Here is a 26,886-nt window from a genome sequence, read left to right as displayed (position 1 = left end):
TAAATCACGTCTGAAAAAACATCTCCTTTCTCTCCTTTATCTCTCCTCCTTTCCTTTTTCCCCTTTTTCCTTTTTTCCATTGAGTAATAGTTTTGATTTAAGGTAATTTATAAATAAATACGTTTATTTCTATTTTTATATATCTTTAGCTTTTTAATCTTTATTTTCTATTGAATATGTTCTATAACTTGAATTATATAAATAAAAATTTCATTTTGTTGTTGGTTGGTTGGAAGAAATTTCCATTTGTCAATAAGCCCGCAAATGTACAGATAACATTATCTACAAAAAGTTAAATAAATTTTAAAAATTCATCGGTACATATTGAGACGGTATAAAGTAAAATCAATATTTATGTACGAAATTATGTATATTTGTTTAAAAATTGAAAGTTTTTTCTTCGGAAACCTGAAGATGAACATCTTCAGAAAAAAAGTGCATACATGTTCTTTTTTTCATACTGAAAACTTAAATTTACTTGAGTTAATTTTCCATTGTTTTACGTGTTGTGGTGTAGTAATCTATAATATGAATAGTCTTAAAATGATTGATTGAGTCTGTATGCACGGGCCTGTTTTATACGTATCGCGCCAATCCAGTCGGTCCGGTAAAATTAGGGTGGGTCTAAACTTATTTATTATTTTATTTTTTAATTTATTTATTTAGTTTTTGCACGCGGTTAAAAATTTTGCTAAAAAAAATCGAACGTAGATTAGTCGCCCTCGTGGTGTACTATTTTGTGTGTTTACCTGCCAATTAATAAATAACATAATTTTTTTAAATATTATTGATGAACCCACCCTATGACTTTTTTTCTAAGGGCCATCAATGTTGAATAGGTCAGCGATAGCAGAAGACATACGTCGTTTGGAAAGGGAATACACATGCGTCCTTAATTGTTTTGTATAGCGCTATCTCTTTCTTTCATCACCAAACTGGTTCGAGGTAAACGTTAAATATTTTGAGGTTATAAAATCGAAGTTTACTTTTTGTTTGTTTGTTTATAAGGTTTGTTTTCTGTGAACTGTGGTCAATTATTTGTTAAAAATGATGGAATAGGGTAATAAATGAGCAGAAATAGTGCTAAAAGTTGTATGGGCTGAAAGGTATGTTTTAATTATTTGTTCTTAATGAGTGAGATCACAATAAATACTTAAGTTGAAAACGTTTTATTATTATTAATGATTTGCTGTCATTACATTAAACTACAACGACAACAAACCATCACGCCGTTTCCCCGTGGGGGTAGGCAGAGAGAATAGAACGCCACATCACTCTATCTTTGCATACAGATCTTGCATACAGATTTTGCTTTCTTTTCATGCACGCGCGCCGATTATTCCGACTTTTGACATGCCCATCTTCAAGTATTTCTTAGATTTGGTCATGTCATGTCTTTCTCGGTCTTCCTCTATTTCTGCATCCGTTAACATTCGCATTGTAAATATTCTTAGCCGTTCTTTCGCTGTCCATTCATTCTACATGTCCAAACCAGCGCAGAGCTTCTTTCTTGATTTTGTCGATAGAGCTTATCTCAGCCTTACATAATGTACGGATCTCAACATTTGTGCATCTACCGTACATAGTTTTACCACCTATTCGCCTGAGAGAGCGCATTTCGACAGCATTCAACCTACTTTCATTCCTGTTTTTTCAAGTCCATACTTCGCTCCCATACATCAGGGTCGGGACCAGGACTCCATTGTGAACTGCTAATTTTGCCTCTTTTGACAAACATTAAACTATGAAATAATTATAAAGCGAAATGACATAATTTTAATTCATCAACTTCGAAAATAACAGTATGTACGACCGAAGCATAATTTTTTTTTTTTTTTAAATTTTATTTATTGGGGATATCAACAGTAATACATGTAATACAAATATAACAAATAACATATACAGAGAATAAAACCAATGACAGATATCCACAGAAATACATTAAATACACGTACAATACATACTAGTGTGTTTGTGTGAGTGTAAGTGAGTGAGAGGGTGGGTGTGTGGGTGTTATATTGGAAAGAGGGTGTCAGGTATCGAAAATATAAATATATATAAAATATTAAGAAATAGAGATAAAATTTAATAAAATAAAATAAAACTTTATTATTGAAACTAAGTATAAGACAAAAAAGAATGTTTTAAGACGCGCATTTTAAATGTTATTTTTTTACAATCAAATGGATCAATAAGGGGAAAGTTCAAATTATATTCACTAGCAAAACGTATAAGTGGAGAGTTCTGGGCATAGTTCGTACGAACTGCTGGCACATGAAATAGAGAGCTCGACGTGTGACGGGTGCGGTAGCCGGGGACATTTAATGATAACTCTGACAAAAGAGCCGGACTATCAAGGCGTCCACTGAGTATGTCATGAAGCACCCCCATGTCCAACAGTAGACGGCGATCTTCTAAAGTAAGCAAGTGGTGTTTTTTGCAGGAAGACATATAATTGAGATCGGTATACCTGCATCTCCAGTTAAGATGTCTAAGAAATGTCCATTGAATTTTCTCAAACTTTTCTTTATGTGTGACATATTGTGGAGACCAAACAGAAGAGGCATACTCGAGCAAACTGCGAACATGAGCAAAGTAGACCATTTTAATACACGCGATATCATTAAATACCTGACATGTACGAAGTACAAAACCAAGGTTTCTATGTGCACGGGTCAGTATGTCATCGAAGTGATTCTCAAATGTAAGTTTGCTATCAAGAATAACACCCAGATCGCGTACGGTATCAACTCTCTGAACAGGTTGGTTTGATAATATATAATGATATGGGATTGGATGTCGACCTCGCGAAAAAGAAATAAGCAAACACTTTGATACATTGACGTTAATACGATTTTTCAAATAGTATTCTGTCAAACGGTAGTAAAAATAAGTAGTATTCATAATAATATATAAAGGCAAATTATAAATAACATAATAGGTGGCCTCCGTGGTGTAATGGTTAAGACGCTTGACGCACGCACGGAAGGTTCCGGGTTTGATTCTCGGTGAGAATACAAAAATTCAAAATGTGACTTTTCTCAAACCTGGGTATTCTGTGCTGTAATTCACCATTGTAATTGGCTTCTTGACCTGTTGTGGTGTAATATTAAAAAATAAAAGAACTATATTAAAAATAAACATATGGCAAAAAAAGTAGCTTTTTGAGCAAACAGAAAAAAGTGAGTATTTGGTTTATTCATTTATAAGTGGATTGCCTATTTTGGGGACGAATAAATAGTAAAAAAAATATATATAAAAAATGGAAATGTTTAACGATCGGTAGAATTTCTATGAAATTCAGTACAAATTTACAAATATTTTTAAAAAAAACTCTATTCATTTGAAGGCTTCTGCTAGGTGGGTTTTATCTTTGGCAATCCGTGTCATGTCGTCTGCATATCTCAGATTTGATATTTGTTGACCTCCCACTTTGACACCACCATTCCACCCATCCAGCGCTCTTCTTATAATATATTCACCGTAAGGGTTGAAGAGTTTTGGTGACAAAATGAAACCTTGACGCACACCTCTTACTGCTTTAAATGGATCTGACAGTAAATTTTCCATCCTTACTCTTGCTGACCCTTCCATTTATATTTTTTTAATCAGTAATCTGAGATGCTGTGGCACACCCTTAGAGTATATATTCTAAGGGCACACCCATCTCTAGCATAATTTTAAACATACGTTGCCAACATACACAGTCAAAGGCCTTTATGTAGTCAATAAAACACAGTAACATTGGCCTGTTGAACTCACGGCACTTCTCAATCAGCTGTCATTTGTTTAGGATCTGCTTCCGTGTACCCCTCCCTGCCACAAAACCTACTAAAAAGAAGAATTTCGCTGGCATGCGACATGAGGAAGATTGTTTAATAATTCTCACATTTACATGTTGATCTTATTTTATGAAGCAGCATTAAAATTGTCTCTCTCCAATCATTCTGCCACTGACCTGTTCTCCAGACTTTCAAACACATAGTGTGGATCTTCTAAACTCTTTCAAAACCCTAGATGTTTAATGAGTTCAGCGGAGATGCCGTCATTACCAACTGCATTATTTTTCATTTTGGAAATTGTATGTTTTACTTCCTTCAACAATATATCTAGTTCCTTCTCATTATGCAATTCTATGTCAATTTTATTTCCAGTTTCATAAGAATTGTCTGAGTATAGTCCTTGATAGTAATTGTTCCATCTCTCCAATATTTTATCTTGTTGTCAGAAGTTCGCCTCTTTCATTTTCAATAATCCATATTTTGGGCTTAAAGTTACTCGTAAGGATCTGAATTTCCAAAAACGTGTATTTAGTATGTGCAGTATAAGCCAGCTGTTCTATATCTTTACAAACAGCATTAATGTTTGCATTTTTATTACAACTACATACGTTTTGCACTTGACGGTGTAATGCTCTATATTGCTGTCTGTTGCTAGCTATAACGTTCTCTTTCAGAATTTTGTGTTGTTTTACTAATGTCCAAGTCTCATCGCTCATCCACACCTTATTTCTTTTGAGTGTATTATTCAAGGGACGGGCCTCGTTGGCCGTTGTTAAAATTGTGGTTTTGAGTTTTGTCCATCTAGCATTAGCGGATTCAAAAGGATAACTTTCAAGTGTACTGAATTTTGTGAATATTTTTCTTTCAAAAACTTCTAATGCCTGGTTATCTAATAAAAGTATTTTCTGAATCTCTAATCTCTTTACCGACTTCAATCTAATTTTGAAATAAGCTACCAACAGTTGATGGTCACTACCGCAGTCTACACCCGGTAATGTTTTTACACTAGTGATATTTGAGCGCCATCTTTGATTAATGGTGATATAGTCAATTTGGTTTCAATGCCTATCACCAAGTGATATCAAGGTGTATAAGCGTCTTAGATGTTGCTTAAAAAACGTGTTCATAATAAAGTATTGATTTTCTATGCAAAATTGAACAAAACGCTCACCTCTGGCGTTCCTGGTTCCAAGTCCGAATTTACCCGCCAAAAAATCACAGTCGTTCTTTTTACCTATTTTTGTATTTTTACAGTACTATTATTTATTTTGTTGGTGTTGTCGTTACAATAGTTTCTTGTTGCCTGTATAAAAATAATGTCCTCATCAGATGCTGTTGATGTTGGTGCATATATTTGTATCATGTTAAGGGGTATGGGTGAGCTTGCAGTTCCACTTTATTGCTACTGCAATCTTTGAGACCAACAGAAAATACACAATTATTGTTTGATGATGCAAAATGTCCGCTACTTCTCTAATGTGTCTCACTCAAATCCATTATGTCTATTTTACATCTCTCAATCTCTACTTCTATTATTTCCAATTTTCCTGGTTGTGTTAGACCACGAACATTCCAAATGGCTATCTTCATGTTATTATGGAGTGACGAACGGTTAATATCATTTTCAGTTATCCTTGCTGCAGTAGCACTTATTCCGCAACCTGCCTGCTGCTGAACAGGATAGCGGCTGGTAGCACATTTTATACTTGTGCAGCCCGGACTCAACACAGCGCCAGGCGTCAGCTGGATTTCCAGACATGTTGCAATTTTTCAAAGTATTCTTAATCATGGTGGTTTTCTTGGCAAAATAGTGCAGTTGTTTGCTATAACTTTCTGCACCGCAGTGGACTTTTCTGTTGTATCCTATATTAGTAGAGAAAGGATGAGACACCGCTGCTGCCCGTTGTCCCATTATAAACCCTACCTCATAATTCTGGCATTTGGACCTGTCATTCCCTCTGTAGTAATCCACAGAAACAATTAAAGGAGCCCCCGCACCTCGACAAGGTACATCCAGAACATAATCCTCCTCTTACATTCCAAATCAACTACTCGGACACCGATCCATCACCATAGAGTCAAGGCACAGTAGGGCTACAGTGAATAAACATTGACCGAGGGGAGCGTGGGGGAAATTTGCGATTGAAATGTAATATTTAAGATTTTACAGTTTCACTGCAACATTTCTAAATCCCAAAACTATCATCTGGAGCATAAAACATAATTATCATTCTATGTTTGCTTCCTAGTTGCAGCATATAGTGTCCACAAAGAGCCTCCAGCCATCTTTGTCGACTGGTTTGCGTCCCATGGTTCAAAAATAAACTGCCGGCAAACGGTCAGCAGCGGTCGTCCAGGACATCGAAAACCTGATGCCTTGTAAAGTTGACAAGCATGGCCTAGCCAACGAAATTGCCTCCGCTTGTTACCGGAGTTTATTACGTCCTTTCTCTTATTACTTAATTTCTTATTAAGTCAAACCGCCACATACCCAAGATTCTTTTGAGACATCTCACTATTTTCTATGACTATTTTCGATTCTCAGTATTTTGCTGTTTTGGACCCTAGTGAGGTACCACATTCACATCCGTAGAGGAGAATAGGTGTTACATTAAAATCTAGAGCGTAAAACATCCGTAATGCATAATATAGGTACAAAGATTTAGATAACAAAATTATTCTTACTATCTTAAAATTGGAAAGGTGTAAATATATTTCATTCGTTAATGCTTTATAATATCCATGAAAACAGTTGAAATCAAATCAGAACCTTTTTTTTTAATTTATTGATTTTTGAAACGTAAGTATTGTTAGAGTAATAGATGAGTATTTAATTAAAATATAAACCTACAGTATTTCAACGGTATTACTTTAATATTGCACCATCCTATAACGACCACGATGCCGGTCCGTCCGTCTACCACGTGACCAGTTGTTCTCCTTTTCACCGCTAGGAGACACTGCAGGCACGATAGCTAGTAGTTACCACGTGATCCGTAGTATTAGCGTTTACAAAGCTTCAAATTTCTCGTAATAGTTCAGCCATCCTGACACTTCTGCGTCCCTGCAGGATTAGATGAGTGTTGTTCTGGTCTAACAGGTTCTCTCGTAAGTCACCAGTGCTGGTTCCCTCAGCCTTCAGTTAAGTCTTGAAACCTTTTTTAACAAACACTTAAATACCCGAAGGCTGAAATTGTGCCCCGAAGATAATTATTTTTATTTATTTCAGAACCGAAACCAAATATTTGTAGCCCCAAAAGCAAATATTTTGGTATTGCGCCCGAAGACTGTAACCACCCAAGTTGTTTAACACTTGGTTTTTTAGTAAACTGGTATCTGATGCAGCTTTTAATATATTTTTTTACCACCCTTCTTATCTTTGGATACCGGTACTTATATCTTATGGCCTCCAACAATTTTTCTGTATGCAAATGCTCATAACCGTTATGATTGGTTTTCATAATGTGCCATCGAGTTTTCTTAGGTAGAACTGGTCTGGTCCTATCTTCTTCCTTTCCGAGGCGGGATCTGGAGCGTGCGGTCGCGGTCTCAATTTGGAACTAACACTGTATTCCTTCACTGTCATACAGAGAAATTAGAAAAAGGTGATTGTGCTGACCATGTGTATTTGATTGAACACAAATTGACAATACTGCAGTAAGGGGTACTATAAAAACTTTTAAAGTTTCTTTGTTTTGTTATTTCCGCGGTTTGATTTTAAAGAAATATTAAACTTTCGCTTAGTTAGTTTTCTTTTAATTGATAGTGATATTCGAAACTGAAGAAAGACACAAGTCTGTATGAACAGTTTCGGGAAAGGGGTGGATGCTTTCATTGGTCTAGTCTCACCATCTACTATGCGAAAGAGGCGATCATTCATTAATTTGTGATATTTAGTTAACCCGTCCTCTTTTTGCATCTTAGATTCCTTTTCCAAGTTCAGATTCAATATTAGCATCTGAATATTCTAATATTCCCCTTGAAGTGCGTCAACCAGTTCTTTTTCTTCAATATGGTTTACAGTAATAGGGTTTTGACTCAAGGCATCAGCGTGTTGCATACATGCTCCTGACTTATATTTGACTGCAAATTCATTTCATAACAAAGTCCAAAACTCATAATTTATTATTGTATACAGTATTGGTAATGCTCATCGGGCGTCACGAAAGCTGTGTATGGTATGGATTTCTCCTCAATCCTTTCTTGATGATAGCCAAATCAAGGCAGCAATACCAAGGTTTATCCACTAGCCTGCATGGTAAGTTTGGAATCACAGGCAGGAGATATCGCTCCTGTTCAGTTATTTTGTTGAGAGCCCTATAATCGACGCACATTCGATACCCACCGTCTTTTTTTTAACTAGTAAAATCGGGCTTGCAAAAGTTCTCCTTTACAATAATTCCATCATCCATTAGTTCAGATATAATTTTTTCACATTTTTTTTCTCACGGTTAGATAGTTTATAGGTATCATTATTAATTCATGACTTTGTTTTCCATTAATTTAATACTCATTTCAATGTCAGATTGACCCGACTCGATTCCATTACTAGAAAAACTGACGTCACATTCATTGTGTAAATAATCTAGAGCCTTCCTCTTATTTTCGGTAATCTTTTCAACCTTGATTGAAGAATTGTAACCAGATTTAATATATAAACCCTGGAAATACATTCATTGTTTAAAAGTTAAATATGCCCACTGGTTTGATTTCTCAATTTAATAACGGTAGTTCCACCCTGAGTTTCCACTTCGTAACCCGAATTACCATTTTCACATATGGGTTTTATTAGTTAGAAATGCTTCAACTCGATGGTTCTACTCATAATAAGTTCAGATCGAATACAATTGTTGTCATTACCAGGTTTAAAGGTAGTCTCCGAATAACGAAACAGGTGAATTTTGTTAAAACCTTCGCACAATTCAAGTAATTTAATTCCCTGTCGAAAATATTATATTCAGTTGATGTCTTTACCATGAAAATGTCAGAAAATTCTTTTTTTTTGTCCTGTCTTGATCTCGTCTATTTACTGACATAAGCGAAATGCTGTAAGCAGCATTCTTTAATTATATATTTTATGTGACCTACCCATGTTGGTGTCGGTCGCTTTTATTTGTCACTATTTAAGGTAAATTGTAATATCTCTTCACAGGCACTTAAAAAGAGAACTGGGCTTACTCACAAAATTATGCACGTTTTGTTCCCGGACCACTTTTAAGCGCGTATTTTTTTTAAATATACATTTTAACACGAAAACTAGGCGTTTGTCACATCCCACATCTGATGTGGTTGAGTATTTAATTATAATAGAAACCTTCAGTATTTCAACGGTATTACTTTGATATTGCACCATTCTATAACGACCACGATGCCGGTCCGTCCGTCTACCACGTGACGAGTTGTTCTTCTTTTCGTCGCTAGGGGACACTGCGGGCGCGATAGCTAGTAGGCACTGCGTGATCCGTAGTATTAGCGTCTTAGAGTATATACATCTTATACTCTAAGATTGGCGTTTACAGCGCTTCAAAACGCTAGTAATAGTATGAATAATAATACTACAGTAAATTTACTACAGATAAATACAAGAACGTACTAAAAATAACAGCAAATGTCAGGTAAGCAATAACAAAAAAACATAGCAAACATAATAAACATATTTTTTAATGGAACCTGATTTCCTTTCGTTTCATTACATTCTTTAGCTTATTTTCTAGCTAGCCTCAGTAACAACGACTGGAAAATGAGCTTAGTGAATCTGGTCATTAGGGGGAAATAAAGTTTTTTTGAACAGACAGAATACAAAATATATTATACATCAACAGAACTTAATTCTTATATGGAATGGTTAATTAAGTAATGTTAGTACAAAAATGAGAGCTAAAACATTTTTCGACGTCGTCTATCTTGGAAACCAATTAAATATAAGGCTTTGCCAATGTAATGCCATATACACCACTAGGTGCTGAAAGAGGAATGATGATGATGCTGATTTTATATCATTATTAATTAGCTGACATTGTAAAGAGGCAAGTTAGTTATAGGTTGAAATTAATTATTTGGTCCCAGTTGGGCGACATTATAAAGGTAGGTTATCACAAACCAATAAGCAAAATTTTAATATATAGAAGAATAATGAAGATAACCAAATAAAGTACCTACAGACAACTTACCCTTCACCAGTTTCGCTCAATCGGCAAGAACATAAGAATTCTCCAAAAGAATAAGATTATGTCATATAATTTTTATTTTTTTTAACGGCATTAAAAACGTTATATATAAAATACCTTTCTGTAAAATGGAACAAATATGACTAAAAGATCTGGATTCTATGAAATAAACAACTCGTTAGTGAAATACAAAATTTTAATAAAAGAAGCAATTCTCTACAAATGTAACAAGATTAGTTAATATAAAAAATCTGAATTCTGCCTAGCTGATATGAATAAATGGTTGACAATAAATTTATCTAAGAAGTAAATATTCGTAACAATAATAATGACAACTGAAATAGATTCTTGATTGTTTTCTTCTCGCCGAAATATGAAATAATGTTGATTTTACAAAATAAAATCCGCAGATGGAATTCGATATGCGACGTCTTCGGTTGATATATTTTAACTCATGGTTGGCTCAGTTGATGAATCCCCAGAGGATTGTTTGTGGACATCTTAATTCAGTAAATGATCATCTGCTTCATTGCATTTGTTAATTTGTGTCTCATGATCTTGAAGAAAACTTTAAAATCTGACACAGACTTTTCCAGGTATTTACGAATAAACTTCGTAATAATTAGTGATCCATTCAAATCATGGAGTAAATATACCATATTGTAAAAATTTTATCATCGGACAAAGTAGATAAAAAGGTGGAATAAATAAAAAATAGAAAAAAAGTGGAAAAATGGAAAAAGATAGAAAAAAGGAACCTATATAAAATACAATCTCATTAGAATATGATATCTCTCTCTACAAGAATTGCGCTAATAAATTAAAAACAAATGGGCTTACGTTACGTTGAACGTTCCCTTTCTTGAAGGACTACATTTTTTAAATGTGCGGTCGCCTGCCCTTTGAGTCCTTCCGCGACAGCTGGACTGTTCGTCCCAAGTTTTCAAATGGAAAAGAATTTATTTCTAGCGCACGGATATCGTATGGATGAGTTACTACCGCGGCCATCAGATGGCGCTAAATCAGGCAACATAGAATTATAATCCAGTACTAAAATGCTTTCAAAAACGGGGTACGTTGGACTTGTTTTTTACAACGTTACAACATCTAACCATTTGATTTTTTAGAGGAAGATTCTTGTAGTACGCAGTATTCTGTAAATATTAACTCACATCTTAGATAATGAGGAAATTCAGTTCTACGGGAAATTTGATATGAAAAATGCTTTCTTACACGCAGTGAAAATAAGAGTATTTAATTATATGGCGAAGTTTCTCGAAACGAATAAAAAAAAGCAAAAAAACTTTCAGACGGAAACTTGTGACGCCACGTGCGGAATAATTTTAAAATTATAAAACTTTAAATAAGCATAGCGCTGATATTACAATACATAAAAATGAAAAATAATGAAAACAATTGGCTGAGGTTGATGGCCTACTCACAAATAATTTAAAAAAACCGCTGAACTTCTTTATTGAAAATAGTAATAAATATTTTGAATATTTCCACATCTTTTCATACAAGAATAGAATTGTTAAGGTGATTATAAACGAAAATATGAAACTGATTTTTCATAGACGGCGCCTTTTTTATTTCTTATTAAAAAATGCAATTTTTACGTTTATTTTCAATGGATATTTTACAAAACTTAGTTTGCAAAACTTTACACTTTATTAATTGTAACAAGTAACATAGCAATATAATATGGGTCCTTTTCACAAAATGGCGTATAAAACAAAAAAATATTCACCTTATTTTGTTTTTGTACACCATTTTGTAAAAAAAGGACCTAAATTATATGTCACGGTATTTGTTTCAATCAATATAGTGTAAAATATCCGCAAACCAAGTCTTGTTTTATTTTTTCATTTATTTTTTGGCCTTTAGATAACATACAGAGATTTAAGCGCATATTGAAAACAAATAGACCGATTAAGTTATTATAAATTATTATCATACTTACTTTTACAAATTAAAAATACAATTTGAAAAATACGAGTCATGGGCTAGAAAAAGTTTAAAAAATAATTAAATGGAAAGTATAAATCTCCTTTGTGCATGCATGCTACTAATGAAGATGTCTTTTTTTTCAAATAAATATTGTCTTTCTTATGATTTACTCAAATTTTTCATTTTGAGGGCCATTTTTAACGATTTGTAAATAACTCACTATTAGAAAATGTCTGTCAAGTCGGGGTAGAGTGGTGACACTAGCCACGGGACCACAACCCGATCAAAATTGATTGACTTCCAAAACATCATAACTTTAGAACCAAATTAGATCATTTCAATATCTAAAGAACTTTCCATGTAAAATAATTCTTTTTTTATAGTAAAAGTACCTACATGTTAAAAAAGACTACTGTCCTCAGTAAAACAGAGAAAACTCACATATTTGGTCATATCGCGCGGAAGCAAATATGCGCTTCTATGGCTAATCATGATAGGGAAGATCGAGGGAAAGCGTGGAGTTGGAAGGCGACAGATGTCCTGGCTGAGAAACATCCGCGACTGGATGGGAGGCGCTGTTCCAGTTGGCGCAGGACCGGGATGCCTACTCTAGAGTGATCGCCAACGTCGGGGGGACCTGATATGACACAGAAAGAAGAAGAATTAAAAAAGCATATCTAGGACTACTGATGTTTTTTTGCATTAAAGTAAAGTGGACGTCAGATTTTTTTCAACCTTTAAAAGCATTTATATGACGAAAGTTGACTTCGGTATTTTATTCACGTATAAAATAGCTTAATGTGATAAGTTCTGCATTTTCAACTTCAAAACGGCAAAATGTAGATTCCCGTGTTTTATCCTTTAAGGTACAGGTATATTCGTTTCATTATTTCGTAATTGTACGTATTAATATTAGTAAAAGTTCGTCGTAAATATGAATGATTGTTTCCTATAATGATTAAATGAAACAAGAGTATGACGAACAGGGTTATTTCTAAATAACGGTCAATTGAACCGGAGGCTATTTTTAACAAAAAATATATATCAGAAGTAGGGTGATGTTTTTTACATGTTGGATTAAGGATTATTGTTTTTATGTTTCAGAGAGACGCCTTTCGTGTTATATCGCATATCATATCTTTACTACACTCTCATTGGAACGGTAACAGCCATTACAGTCGGTCTGATTGTATCCTTCATCACAGGACCAAATGATCCATCCATGGTGACTATAACACTTTAGTATTCATAAGTATTAGCACGACCGCGCCCAGTGGTGCATAGGGCACTGCATCGGTAATCCAATTGCAGCGTATCTTGATTATTTGATACCAGCAGACAAGATAAAATGGACATTAAAAATCACCCTTTTAAATCAATATTTTATTCCGGACGCACGGTTGGCAAATACCATAACCAGCACACTACAAGGCGGGTTAATCTCCGCCCGATATTCTTATTAAGGGTTTTTGCCTGGGAGCAGCCATCGAGTCACAAACTTTTGTCCAACAGTTCGATTCTAAACGCTATCTAGGGGGTAGAGAAAGGGTTACTAGAACGTAATTTCTACACTGAAGTGTTTTATTGTCCTTAGACTAGCACCTGAAGATAAGTTGCATTTTAATTAACAATGAAGTGCCCTATGCATTATTGTGTGCGGCTAAGGATTTTATGATGTTGATATAATATATTGAAATCCATAACGTACCTACTTCCACTTTCCATTCAAACAATAAGTGGCGAGAAAAAAAAAAGTATTGTGTCAAACTAATTTTGAAATCACTGTTTCATTACAATTAAAGTTTTTTAACTTTTAAAAGGCTGTGCTAAAAATTACTTTACACGCGGTGATGTAACATCGTGTTACCTTAAGCAAAAGACGGAATATTCTGACTGTTTAGTCATTCTTTTTCCATAACTTATAAAAGTTATTATATAATTTAAGACTGTTATGGTAAAATAAAATAAAAATAATAAATACCCCAATAAGCGGCTGATTGAATGAATTTCTTCTTTTGTTTTTGTCTCTTTCACACAAACACTGGCTATAGAACAGCGTCTCTATCTTCCTTGTTATAAGCTCTATTCTCGTACTCTATCTTACATAGTAAAACAGATTTATTGTGGTATTATTAGCGTAACTTTCATTCGTATAATTATTCTTGGCACGGGAAGGATAAATATTTTTTATATTAAAATTATGGATATTTATAAAATTTTACTTTCTAAATCCAGTGGAAAATTGTTCCTTTTAAAATTACAAAAAATACAACATCACAATTTAAATAAATAAGATGGATAAATCAAGTCTTGTGTACTATGTAGACTCGTGTTTCTCCACAGCCACACAAGAGGTAATACGTATACCATATACATATATGTTGATAATACTATTTGTAGAAAATTTGAGATACCTAGGCACACGTACAGTGTTTAAAAACAGTAAATAATATTATTTTCTAAATTTTATGTGTATAATATACTATATTTCGTGAGCATACATCGAAAATAGGCCAAGTCAGAATACTTATTTGTTGACAACTATTGAAGATTAAAGTTAATAAACTTAAGCTAAATACAAATAAAACTAAGTTTATGAACATGGGAAATAAAAAAATCCCTATTTCACCCACAATATTGATGGATGAAGAAATACTTAAGGGAGTGAAAGAGATGAAATATTTGGGGATTATTAAAGATTCTAGACTGACCTTTTCCCAGAATACGAGGGATGTGAAGGAAGGTTTCTCCTATGGGAAGAATCAGAAGATATGTAAGTGCAGATTCGTGCAGGATGATATATAATCGCATTATAGTGCCTCATGTAAATTATTCTAGTAGTATTTTGTTTTTGGCAATTGAAAGGGGAAAAAATAAACTTACTTACTTAATTTTGAGAAAGAATAGATACACTAGGAAAGTTGATGCTGAAACAAACAAAAATTATGACAATACGTCAGTCAACTGATAGATTTTAATGTAATGTTTTTGTTCACAAACTTATTAATGGTTATACCTCAAAAGACTCGACTAAAAATATTATATCTAATCCAATGTGAACACGTTACAATAGAGATGAAGAACATTTAAGATAGGGTAATATAAAAGTCTAGGCATCTACAGGTCTTATGACCTGTCAATGGCTGGTTTACTATGTAACATTCACCATTCTGCCCATATTTGAACATCTATTTTCCTTCATTTCTTTCATCTGTCGATGTTTGTAAAGTTAGAGAGCTGAAACTTTTATTTATGCGGGTGAGATTCATTTAATTGAATTATTTCACCTACGTACTAGGCAACGCCTGAAAATGTTATTTTTTCAATTTCTGTACTTCTTCATGGACCAGGTGGATTGAGTTTGTCCAATTTTTTCTAGACAAGGTCTGGATTCAACTCCCTGGGTAGCAGATGAAAGAATTGAAGGAATATAGATGTTCAAATATGGGCAGAATGGTAAATGTTACACAGTGTGTAAAGTGGTCACTTAAACCAGCCATTGACAGGTCATAAGCCCTGTAGATGCCTAGACTTCTATATTACCTTCTCTTAAATGTTCTTCATCTCTGTTGTAATATGTTAATATAAACAGCTCCCAGGGAGTTGAATCCAGTCCTTGTCTAAAAAAATTTGGACAAACTCAAAATATTGTTGAATGTGAACACGGATATGAAACTAGAAATAAAAATGAAGTAAGGCTGCCATTTCGTAAAAAGATATACACACAGAAAACGTAGATGCACCGAGCTGTACAGTTATATTATAAGGAAATACCACAGATATTATCTATTCAGTGGGAAATACCATTAGAAATAAGAGAACAAAAAATTATCATTTCATTTTAATGTAAGTTTAAAAACATGTGTGTAGCAGATAAGTAAGCTCTTAAAAAGTCATTTTATTCGAGTTGGCTTTTAAGGAGCTTTTTTTAAGTGTACGTATATTATTTAGAAATATTAATGATTAATATGTGTTTTAATAATAATTAGATATAAGTTAATATTAATACGTTCATTAAATATGTTTGTATTATTTTAAGACTAAATAAATAAATAAAGTTTTTACGTCGAAACAAATTCGTAGTTTTGCTATTTAGTACACTTTTAGTTTTGAGTATCTTTTGCTTAACACAGTACAAATAATCAGCAATAAATGGTGTTAGTATGGAAGTGTTTTAATTTTGTCAATATTTCTTGTAGCAGATATTCATAGACTGGCTGAATGAATATATGTACAATTAATGATAATGGTATTATGAGACAAAAACAAAAGAGAAGCCGAGATATCTGGGGTCAAAGCTTTATACACCAGTGCAATTATTTATAAAATAACATCTTTACTTTTAATTCAAAATCGTGTTTTTGCTGCTTTGTGATGGTGTAGTTGGCTCTATGTGAAAAGGCTGTACATAAAATATTCATTTTAGTAAAAAATGTTTTTTTTTATTTGCGCCGTAAGCCTTCCCACTTATGTCTTCAATCACCAATTTGGAAAAAACTTGGAGATATAAGTGGACTTAATTTTTTTGCCATCTAGCACTAAAACCGAAACAATTTTTACTGTATGCTCACTATTTATCTATTCTCATTAGTAAAAAAAAAACATATTGAAGTGTCCTCGACTCCTCAGTAAAAACACAGTGTTCCTTTATGATCTTGTGTCTGTTTATAAAATGTAATTTTCGTATGTGCGTCCTCGATAGACTAAATAATACAGGTCCCCGATTACAATCGGAAGTTAACAGTTATCATAAATTTTATTTACAAAGTAAAATGAAGTTTTCTGCCAGAAAAATAGAATGTGCAAATATTTTTTTTCCCTAAACATGTTCACTTACATGTTACCGGTGAAGATATTTAAAAAATTCGTACAAATACATACAATTTTGTACATTAATTTCAATTTTACTTTATAGACAGTCGACGATAACTCTTTTAACTTTCCATTATGATCAGGACCCTGGGCCAATTTACGTGCGGCTTTTGCAAAATGATGAGCGTTGTCCTGGGTGTGTTTCGAACTATTAAAAATTTCAATCTGATCAGTAGAAAAATAGTTAAAAGCGTTAATGTTTTGTTCATCGACCTACCAGGGTTGCATTCGACGAGAATGCAGGTACAAAATAATGATAGGACATTATTTTTCGTACATAATAAAGTTTCATTTTTTATGGATCCCAATCGGATTGTTTCGTTAATTTCCATATAATTTCTACCCATTTTTTTTAAAACTGGATATTCGGTAATGCTAAAATAATGTTAAATGACGTTAAATTCATGTAATCTAAAATACAAAAAACAATCATGGATATTTATTCGTACATACCTAATTTTGACGAAATACAATAATTTTTATAAAACTTTCCATTGTTACAATATTTGAGTTTGTCCAAATGTTCGTAGACAAAAGACTGGATTTCACCCCCTCGGGAGTCATTAAGATTAAGATTAGGCAAAATGGTGAATGTTACACAGTGTGTAAAGTGGCCACTTAAACCAGCCAATGACAGGTCATAAGCCCTGTAAATGCCTGGACTTACATATTCCCATATTTAAGGTATTTTCCATCCCTGTTGTAATTTGTTAACTTTCCATTGTGTTTATTAAATCCAGATACTATGAGTATATACTTAAATCTAGCAATAGCAAAGCATTCCTGGGTTCAGCTAGTATTTTATAAAAAGGAAAAAAAATATGTTTGCAAGCAGAATAATTAATATAATAAATGACTTTTTTTAATTCCAGGTGCACAGAGACCTTTTAACACCGGTCATTCATAAATATTTGCCTAAACAAAACATTCACCGCAAAGAACCGAGACTAACAAAAGATAACATTTTATTGAATTACCAAGAAGCCTTACGAAGAGAAAGCTTGAAGCAAGAATTGGAAAAAAAGGTCAAGATAAATATTTTTTATTATCTTTATCATAAATCAAGATTACAAAAACAGCTTTAAAAAGTCTAAATAAATAGCTTTAGAGCAGTTTGATAAAACTAATAGTAAACGACCAAACCAAAATTTTCAACCGAAGCCAAAACCGAATTTCGGCTTTTGTTCTAGTTTCGGCTGAAGCTGAAACCGAAACATACCACTCAAAGTCACTTCAAAATTGATGCAGTTAAGTCCATCAGAGATTTAATAACAGCCTGGCCGCTCAATTGAGTGGCTGATTTAACTATTTTTCGACATGTCTTAACTTGCAATTTCACAGGAGAGCAAAAACGTTTTAAAATATATTAATGCTCGCATTTCAATTTTTATTGATATTATAATGCCCTGTATTTTTTGTAGTATTTGCTTATATGACTGTTAAAATTTAGAATCATAATCACTACATTGTTCTTATCGATATTTTATGCAATTTATTTCAAAGAATACTTAAGTTTGTGGTATAGCTCGCTCAAAAACATCGCAAAGATGGTACGTTAGAGTAAGAAAGATAAAAAAAATCCATTCATAACTCAAGACAGCCCAATTTAGACTTACGATAGTGTACGTCTGGTGGTGCGATGCAGGTGTACTGAAAAAATATAGAAAAATGAATTACATGTATGAAAATGCAGGGCAAATGAAAAATCAGAAAAAAAACGTTTTCTCGACCTTTCAGATTGTAATGTTTTTTCTGGTTTGTTGTGCCGCGCATTTACCTATTCTCCGTGCCGAGGTTTCGGACAGCGTCACAGTGTCAATCGTCGAGACTGATATTTTTTTTTCATTCGAGCCCGAAATGTTTTCCAAGCATGTCTGATAAAATAAATCAGAAATTTACAAGCACCCATATGGATAGTGATGATATAACACAAACTTTATTTATTTTATCGACTTCTGTTGGTTTAAAATCTTCTCCTTATATTACTTTTTCAAATTTTAAAGATTACTTGCTATACCTGTTATTCTTTCTTTTTTCTCTGCTGCATTGACATGTTTTTATAATTTTTAACTACCTTTAATTACCTATATTATATATGTATATAAAATCAATATATTGCTGCTCTTACTGTAATGTTTCATTAATTTTGAAGATGTTTTTTAAATTGACTTAAATTTACTGTCTTATATTTCACTTAAAGATTCTTCTCATCGTTTCTTTGAATCCCTTAAAATATGTTTGTGTATATTTATGTTTTTCCTTTTTTTTAAAAATGTTATTACAGTTTTATTTTATTTTTACATCTGAGCATGTTTTTTATTCTTTATTTTAATTCTTAACTTTTTATTACTTTTACAAATTTTCTACATTTTTAATATTATTTCCATTTGTAAATACTCACTACAAACTACAAACTTTAAAATAACTTTCTTTTACTTAAATTTTAATTTTTAAACAACTTCCATTTATGATTTTTTTTCTTCTCTTTTTTATACTTTCATTAATAACCTTACATATAATTGCTTTATAATATGGAAACTTCACTGGTCCATTAGAGTTAAGTCTAACTATGTAAAATATTAAACTTTGTAACTGTACGGTATGTTTACTAAATAAAAGGGAAAAAAAAGAAAAAAAACCTACTGACTGAGGTCTAGAACAAATACCTCATAGGACTACAGCATACTACGACATTAGAACTATCTACATCAGCCCAGGTGAACGCTGTCCAAAACGTCGGTAAGAAAAATACAAGAACCCAGAAAAACATCGAAAGAAAAAAAAAGTTGCATTCATACAAATTCATTTTTAATAATTACATATACCTACATGTCCTATATGTTCATTTCGTATTCGATTCATTTATGTACAATATTTACAAATATTTTGTGAACCTTTAGATGATTAAAAAAGAGTGATATTTTATTACTAGAGATGATTCATTTGAATGAAAACAATCGAATGCATTCGATGATTTTAAATTCATTTGAATGCAGTTAGACATTCAAATAATTTACATAATGATTGAACTAAATAAATGGATTAGTAATTGTACTAAACGAAACGAAATTATTCGGATGAAAGTTGGTAACTACGAAAATAATGCATTCATTTGATAGCGAAAAACCGGAATCCTGGTGGGGAGCGACGTATTTTTAAAATTATTTGGCACAACGCCCTTCCAGGACCAGTTTTTGATGTTTGAGGATAAATAAAAACAAAATCCTGGGGGAAGGGAGAGTAGTACCCCCGATCTTCTCTTAAGATGATTCATTTGATTATTTCATTCATTAAATTACAAATCACATTTTCATCTCTAATGTGATGTAAATTTTCTCTGGTTTATTTTTTTTTTTTAATTTAGTATTATTTTTAACTCAATCTTTATTATTACTGAAGTTGATCTGATTATGCTAAATTGCATGTTTTTTATGTGTTCTTGTTGAACTTTCAAAGAAAAAATAAAATACTGGCCCAGTAAACCCGATAACAGTGGTAAATTAAAGCAAATAACACCCGGGCTTAGTAAAAATCTTATTTAATTATAACGAGCTTACCGGAAATCATATTTGTATCTTCTTTCTGCATAATAAGTTAACTCTATTAATTAGCTTAAAGTATTCTAATTAAATTAGTTGCAACAGAGAGGGAAAACATTTTTGAGAAGGGAACAAATTTAGACATGAATAACTCCCTAGTCAGTCTGCAAACATTTGGACATACTCAAACATTGTTGAATTAACCAACTGGTAAAAGAAGAAGTATAAAATTGAAAAATTATTTTCAGGCGTTGCCTAGTAGGTGATTTGGTTCAGCCGGATGAATCTCACCCACATGATAAAGGTTCCAGCTCCTTTCCTTCACAAAAGTCAACAGATGGAAGAGTTGAGGAAATGTGGATGTTTAAACATGGGCAGAATGGTGAATGTTACACAGTGTGTAAAGTGGCCACTTAAACCAGCCAATGACAGATCATAAACCCAGTAAATGCCAGGACTTCCATATTCCCTTGTCTAAAATATTTTCCCTCTCTGTTGCAATAAGTTTAGATATTAATAACTCCCCAGGAACGAAATCCAGCCGGTCTGCAAACATTTGGACATACTCAAACGTTGTTGTATTCTAATTGGTCCTAACATGGCTATTTAAATGGCTGCTTAATTTCGTTTTTCTAACATGATATTAATTGGACATTTAATATACATATTCAATGACAATTTATTTATTGTTTACTTTTCAGAATTCAGTGGAGCTAAAGGAAAATATTATTCCCGGAAATCAATAATAAAGTTACAAAATTCCTGAAATTTGTACGAATCTTTCAATAAATTTTACGTTTAAATAAATAAAATATTTTATCAATTAACGAAAGACTTTTCATTAAAAAAATATTTATTTATCTTTCTAAATTTTCATACCAAAAATCCTATTACATTTTAAATTATGCTTTTTTGTTTGTTTTCAGCACCTCTAATAATTATATTATTAACAATCATTCATTAGTAGGTATAATAACGTCTTTATTCTTTCACGGTGCGGCTAGGGACGCTAACATTTTATCGAAAAATCAATACTGAAAAAATCTAAATTAGATATAGAAATCCTAACATGTCTAAAACTGAGATATATGAGGAAAAAAATTAAGTCATTCAAGTTATGTCTATTTTCATGGATGAGAAATTCAAACCTCTGACGAAAGTTTCCCTCCACTCTTTTCAATGTGTTTGTCTGTTGACTCCGAAATGTCTATGACTTAATATAAAATCACTGTGAATGGAGTTATACTAAAACGGGTAGAGGAATTTGTGTATGTGGGAAGTATGGTTACTAGGTATGGAATGACTGAGAAAGATATTGAAAGGAGGGTTAGTGCCAGAAACAGAGTGAACGGTGCACTTAAATTAACCTTGGCAAATAAATATTTGTTGCAAGAGACAAAATTAGCAGTTCACAATGGAGTCCTGGTCTCGACCCTGATGTATGGGAGCGAAGAATGGACTTGGAAAAACAGGGATGAAAGTAGGCTGAATGCTGTCGAAATGCGATCTCTCAGGCGAATGTGTGGTAAAACTATGTACGATAGATGCACAAATGTAGATATCCGTACATTGTGTAAGGCCGAGCATTATCGACAAAATCAAGAAAAAAAGCTTCGCGCTGGTTTTGACATGTAGAGCGAATGGACAGCGAAAGAACGGCTAAGAATATTTATAATGCGAATATCGATGGATGCAGAAATAGAGGAAGGCCGAGAAAGACATGGCATGGCCAAATCCAACAAATACTTGATGATGGACATGTCAAAAGTCGAAATAATCGGCGCACGTGCATGAGGAGATGTATGATAGTAGAGGAAGCGAGATATGTATGCAAAGATAGAGTGATGTGCCGTTCTATCATATCTGCCTACCCTTATGGGAAAACGACGTGATGGTTTGTTTGTTTTGTTTAATATACAAGTATTGTTATTTCTATTATTGTATATCTTTATTTTTATTATTGAAAATGCTTTAATGATGGGATTCATTTTTTTTATTTCTAAAATGGTAAACCTGGATTTTGATTATATTGATTATGAAATAGGGGTGGGTAAGACCCTGTCACCGAAAAGATACGTGTCATTTAATCTGTATCTGTAAAGTGATCGAATCTTTTAAGTAGTTCAATTGAACGAATGTACATTTTGCTCATCTCCGCATCTTTCGCATCTTCGTATCATTTGTATCATCGTATCTTTCGTATCATTTAATTCTTCGTTTCTTTTGGGTCTCTAGTTCGTTTAGTTCTTTTGTTAACTTGAACAAAGTGCTAGATAAAAGCTAGATTTTTGCATGTCTTGCAGCTACAAAACGAATAAACGTCTACCACGTGACCAGTTGTTTTCCTTTTCACCGCTAGGGGACACTGCGGGCGCGATATCTAGTAGGTACTACGTGATCCGTAGTATTAGCGTTCACATTGCTTCAAAACGCTCGTAATAGTTGAAATTTTAGCATCCTTATAGTGCTTGAAATAATTTGATATATTTTTCAATTATTAAAAAAAAGGTCAAAGTAAATTATTTTTGAATTAAGTAAATAATATATAGTCAGCTCCACGGTGCAATAATCAGCGCGTTTGCCTACCATGCAAGATGTCTCAGGTACGATTCCCGACATGGTTGACATGAAATATTTGATTAAAAAAACATTTTACACTAAAGAATTTCAATGTCCCTGGACTGACAAGTGAAGCGTAAGACTGATTATCTTACCTTTATGTAAAAAAAAAGATCGAGGTTAGCTGCGATTGGTGTAATAATGCAGTGTCCTATGCACCATTAGATGCGGAAAGGGAATTATGTTGAAATAAAGTCTTTTTTTTTTTTTTAATGGTTGCTGGTTTTGTATGGAAAAATATTAATTATTTAAATATTTTTGATAGGGTTTATTTACAAAGAGAATATTTGTTGACGTGTAAAAATATTAATCTCTATACTTTGTTTTATTTCTTTTGAGTATTTTTTGATGATAGGGAAGAAGTGTTTACAAGAGTAGCCCCTGAATACATTTTAAATAAATACAAAATAGAACTATAAATCTCAATCCACCCTAGTTTTATCATGCCGTTTAGATTTGGATGATTCCTGTTATTTGGGCCTACGTGTTCAATAAACACACACTTGTACACTTCGGATACATTAATATAAGGAGCAAATGACTATGTATGCGTGGCCTCAAATTAAAATAATTTACCTATACCTGCCTACTAACTACGCATACCGTATGGTGACACGGAATACGGACACAATCGTTGCGATGAATGAACTGAATGAGCAAGAGATATAAAATATACGAATGATACAAAAGATACGAGGATCCGAATGACACGAAGATCCATTTAGTTCGGCGCTCTTTTCGTTCGCGAACTAACTGACCGAGATGAAAGAAATAAATCTCTAGTTCAATGTTTCCGACCTTCTCAGTATGACCGGGTCGTTCGCGAACATATAATATAGATTATGAGCGTACTATCAATGTCGATGAATGGATAAAAATGAAAATAACAAGCAAGAAAATTGTTGGTTTACAATTAAACATACGGTCGCTCGCTAAATATTGGTACGAGCTATTCTCACAGTAAATATATCTCTTGAAGATATCGATATCTTATATATTATTATTCTTAAAATTATTGATTGTGTCCGTCATGTACGGGCCCGTTTAACATATATCGTGCCAGAGTGCCAATCTACTCGGTCCGGTAAAATCAGGGTGGGTGGATACTTATATATTTTTTTATTTTTTGGTTTTATTTATTTAGTTTCCACTCGTGGGTGAAAAATTTGACAAAAAAAAATCGAGTGGAGATTAGTCGACCTCATGGAGTACTGTTTCGCGTGTTTACCTACCTACCGATAAATGAAATTTTAAAATATACATATAAATAAATCCACCCCATGTTACTTCATTGTACCGTGCTATGTTGAATTTTCGACTAAATTGGCGGATAGGAATTTGAGCTCTATTTTTTGAATAAATTGCAATCATTTTCGTCTGTTACAATTTGCCCTTTAAAGCTTGGGTTGAAGAGATACGAAACTATAAGAATACACAGGCGTCATAAAGCGCTGTCTCTCTCAGTAATTCATTAAATATTACTAGGAGGCAACAGTCGGCTATCGCCGACTGTTACATGCTAGAAAAATTCGGCCCTTCGGTCCTCATTTGAATTATTCGAATTTCGGGCACTGTGAAATTTCACTATGAGCCTCACAATTTATTTATTGCTGTTAGAAGCAATCTAAATATAATAATGAACCGGGAGTTTGGTCCCGTGGCTAGTGTCGCGGACCCAGGAATCAGAGGTCCGAGCATCGCACCATGCTCTACCACAACTTGATTCTCATTTTATTATAAATAAATAGTTTGGGTAAATCATAGAAACATAAATATTTATTCAAAAAGAAATTAAAAAATAATAATCTGTCTCAAATTATCTCAGAATAACGCTTCAAAAACCACAGAGTTATAATATATTAAATATCCCGGCAGCCTCCGTGGTGAAGTGGTTAAGACGCCTGACTCCCCCATGGAAGGTTCCGGGTTCGATTCCCGATGAGAATACACAAATTCAAAATGTAGTGAAAGCTACTTGTTCTGCCTGTCTGTTATTATGTTTATTTTTTATCACCACAAACCAAATACTCACTTTTTTCGGTTTTCTCAGCAAGCTACGTTTTCTGCCTATCTGATGTTTTTTTTTTTTTTATTTACCACAAACCAAATACTCACGTGGTGAATCATCTAGTGGCCGATCTGTGAAACGTTAAAATTGGGGATGTAGCGATTCATAATTTTGCCGATACGATACCGATCATTAGAGTAAATAATCGGCGATACCGATACCGGTACCGATATCGGTGGCTTAGTAGAAATAGAAAAAAAAACAAATAAATAATGTCGTTATTCTGCATAAAAGTTACCTATATTTATTAGAGGCTGGACCTTGAGAAGGTTGTAAACCAAAATGTTGAATTAAAACTCGAAGAAAACATTTATTTGTATGGAATAATCAAGAATATTATCAAGCAATCATAGCGCTAATTAAGAAAGTAGTTATCATTCAATTACACAAAGTGGTAAATTAAACCGATACAAAACATGAAGTCAGTAATTAAAGTTAAGTTTTGGTGGATTTTTGTTAAGAAAACAAAGTTTGTTCAAATTATTAGCAGACAATCTGTTACGCAAATCATTTTGTATGATACCTGCAGTTGAAAACAGAAGCTCTGAGGCAACTGAGCCCAGTTGATAAGACAAGTATTTTTGCGCAAGTGTTTTCAATTTCGGGTATTTTTTATCTTCATTGCGCCAATAGTTCTTTGAGTCTTGTCTTGTCTTACTCATTGAGGAACTTCATCGGCCTGCCGATTATATCGGCCGATATATCGGTATAGGAATCGTTACATCCCTAGTTAAAATATATGAGCCAAGATTTATGTTATTATTTTTTTTATTAATTAAAAAACTTATTTTTACCAGAATTTATAAAAATATTTTATCTGCCATTTGAAAAAGGCTGAGTTTGCCCACGTTGACCGGACGTCCAGCGGGCTAAATGGGCCCGTACAGAGAGAGGACGGACGCAATCAATCATTTAATAATATATAAGATTTTACACCGTACTGGTGAAACAGAGACAACGTTCTACAAAGTTGGCAGTCTCTTTAATTTCTTGTGTAATTTATCAACCTCCTATCGACGCGTATACATACGGAACGCGCTGTCAAATATTTTTAGTTAGTATTTATGCGCCGAAAATAGCGGCTAAAATTCTTTTTTTTATTATTCAATTGGGTTCAAACAGTACGAAATCAAAAAATCCGTAAACGCGCTGTGATTCCCTGTTTACATTGTATTGGTTTGTTTATGACTTTTGTTTTCTCTGAAAATATAGTGAACTGTAGTCATATTTAAACATAAAAATTATTTTACTTTGTGATGCTGAAATAAATGATCCAAGGTATGTTTGTTATTTAAAATAGTATTATTTTTGGTCTATATTTTCATTATTCGTTCTATATAAGGTTGATTTCTGCTCAAAATTGTTAAATTTTTTCCTTTGTTTTTCATACTTAACTTCAATGGCAACACGTAGAGTTCCAGATTCGATTTCACGTGAGATATTTTTACATTTTTCGTAATTTTAAGATTGATGATAAAAAAATAACTTCTTGAAATAGGGTGACAAATTTGAGCAGAAAATACTAAGGTTCAAATTGCTTTTTTATTGTTAAGTGATCTGCTGGCATTTGGTCATTCAACCACAAGAATAGAATATATGGTTGAGGTCCTCTGCTCCGAGAAGTGATCACTTTACACACTATATACACCCCCAGCAACATAAATAGCCGAATGACTAATTCAATGCGAAAATTCCCGTTAGGTGTTCAAAATAATTGAAACTAGGTTTAAGTAATGGGTTATCACTTCTAGGAACAATTAATATCTACTTACGAACCTGGAAAGCCCTAAATTTCTTCAGTTATATACCTGTCGTTTTCTTGGAGTGTCCCTATTTTATCAAAGCAACATGTCTACGAGACTTAAACTTTCGTTGCGTTACCTAAAAAA

At 33.2% G+C, this 26,886-nt stretch overlaps 1 protein-coding gene across 1 annotated transcript in view; it reads left to right on the top strand.

Moving 5' to 3' along the window:
• LOC148284830 (sodium-coupled monocarboxylate transporter 2-like) overlaps positions 1 to 21,338 on the top strand; it is a 190,440-nt gene extending 169,102 nt beyond the window's left edge. Inside the window, exons 11-13 of the mRNA XM_088234287.1 lie at positions 13,004 to 13,124; positions 17,644 to 17,796; positions 21,012 to 21,338. Coding sequence (XP_088090413.1) covers positions 13,004 to 13,124; positions 17,644 to 17,796; positions 21,012 to 21,056 — 319 coding nt within the window. The 3' untranslated portion in view covers positions 21,057 to 21,338. The remainder of the gene's footprint in view (positions 1 to 13,003; positions 13,125 to 17,643; positions 17,797 to 21,011) is intronic.
• Positions 21,339 to 26,886: the final 5,548 nt, after the last annotated feature.

The sequence above is a fragment of the Micrasema longulum genome, unplaced genomic scaffold (genome assembly GCF_059751315.1).
Source record: "Micrasema longulum isolate JH-2025_06_02 unplaced genomic scaffold, ASM5975131v1 h1tg000086l, whole genome shotgun sequence".
Classification (NCBI taxonomy): Eukaryota; Metazoa; Arthropoda; class Insecta; order Trichoptera; family Brachycentridae; genus Micrasema; species Micrasema longulum.
The sequence above is the reverse complement of the archived record's forward strand: the minus strand, read 5'-3'. Positions and strand labels throughout refer to the sequence as shown.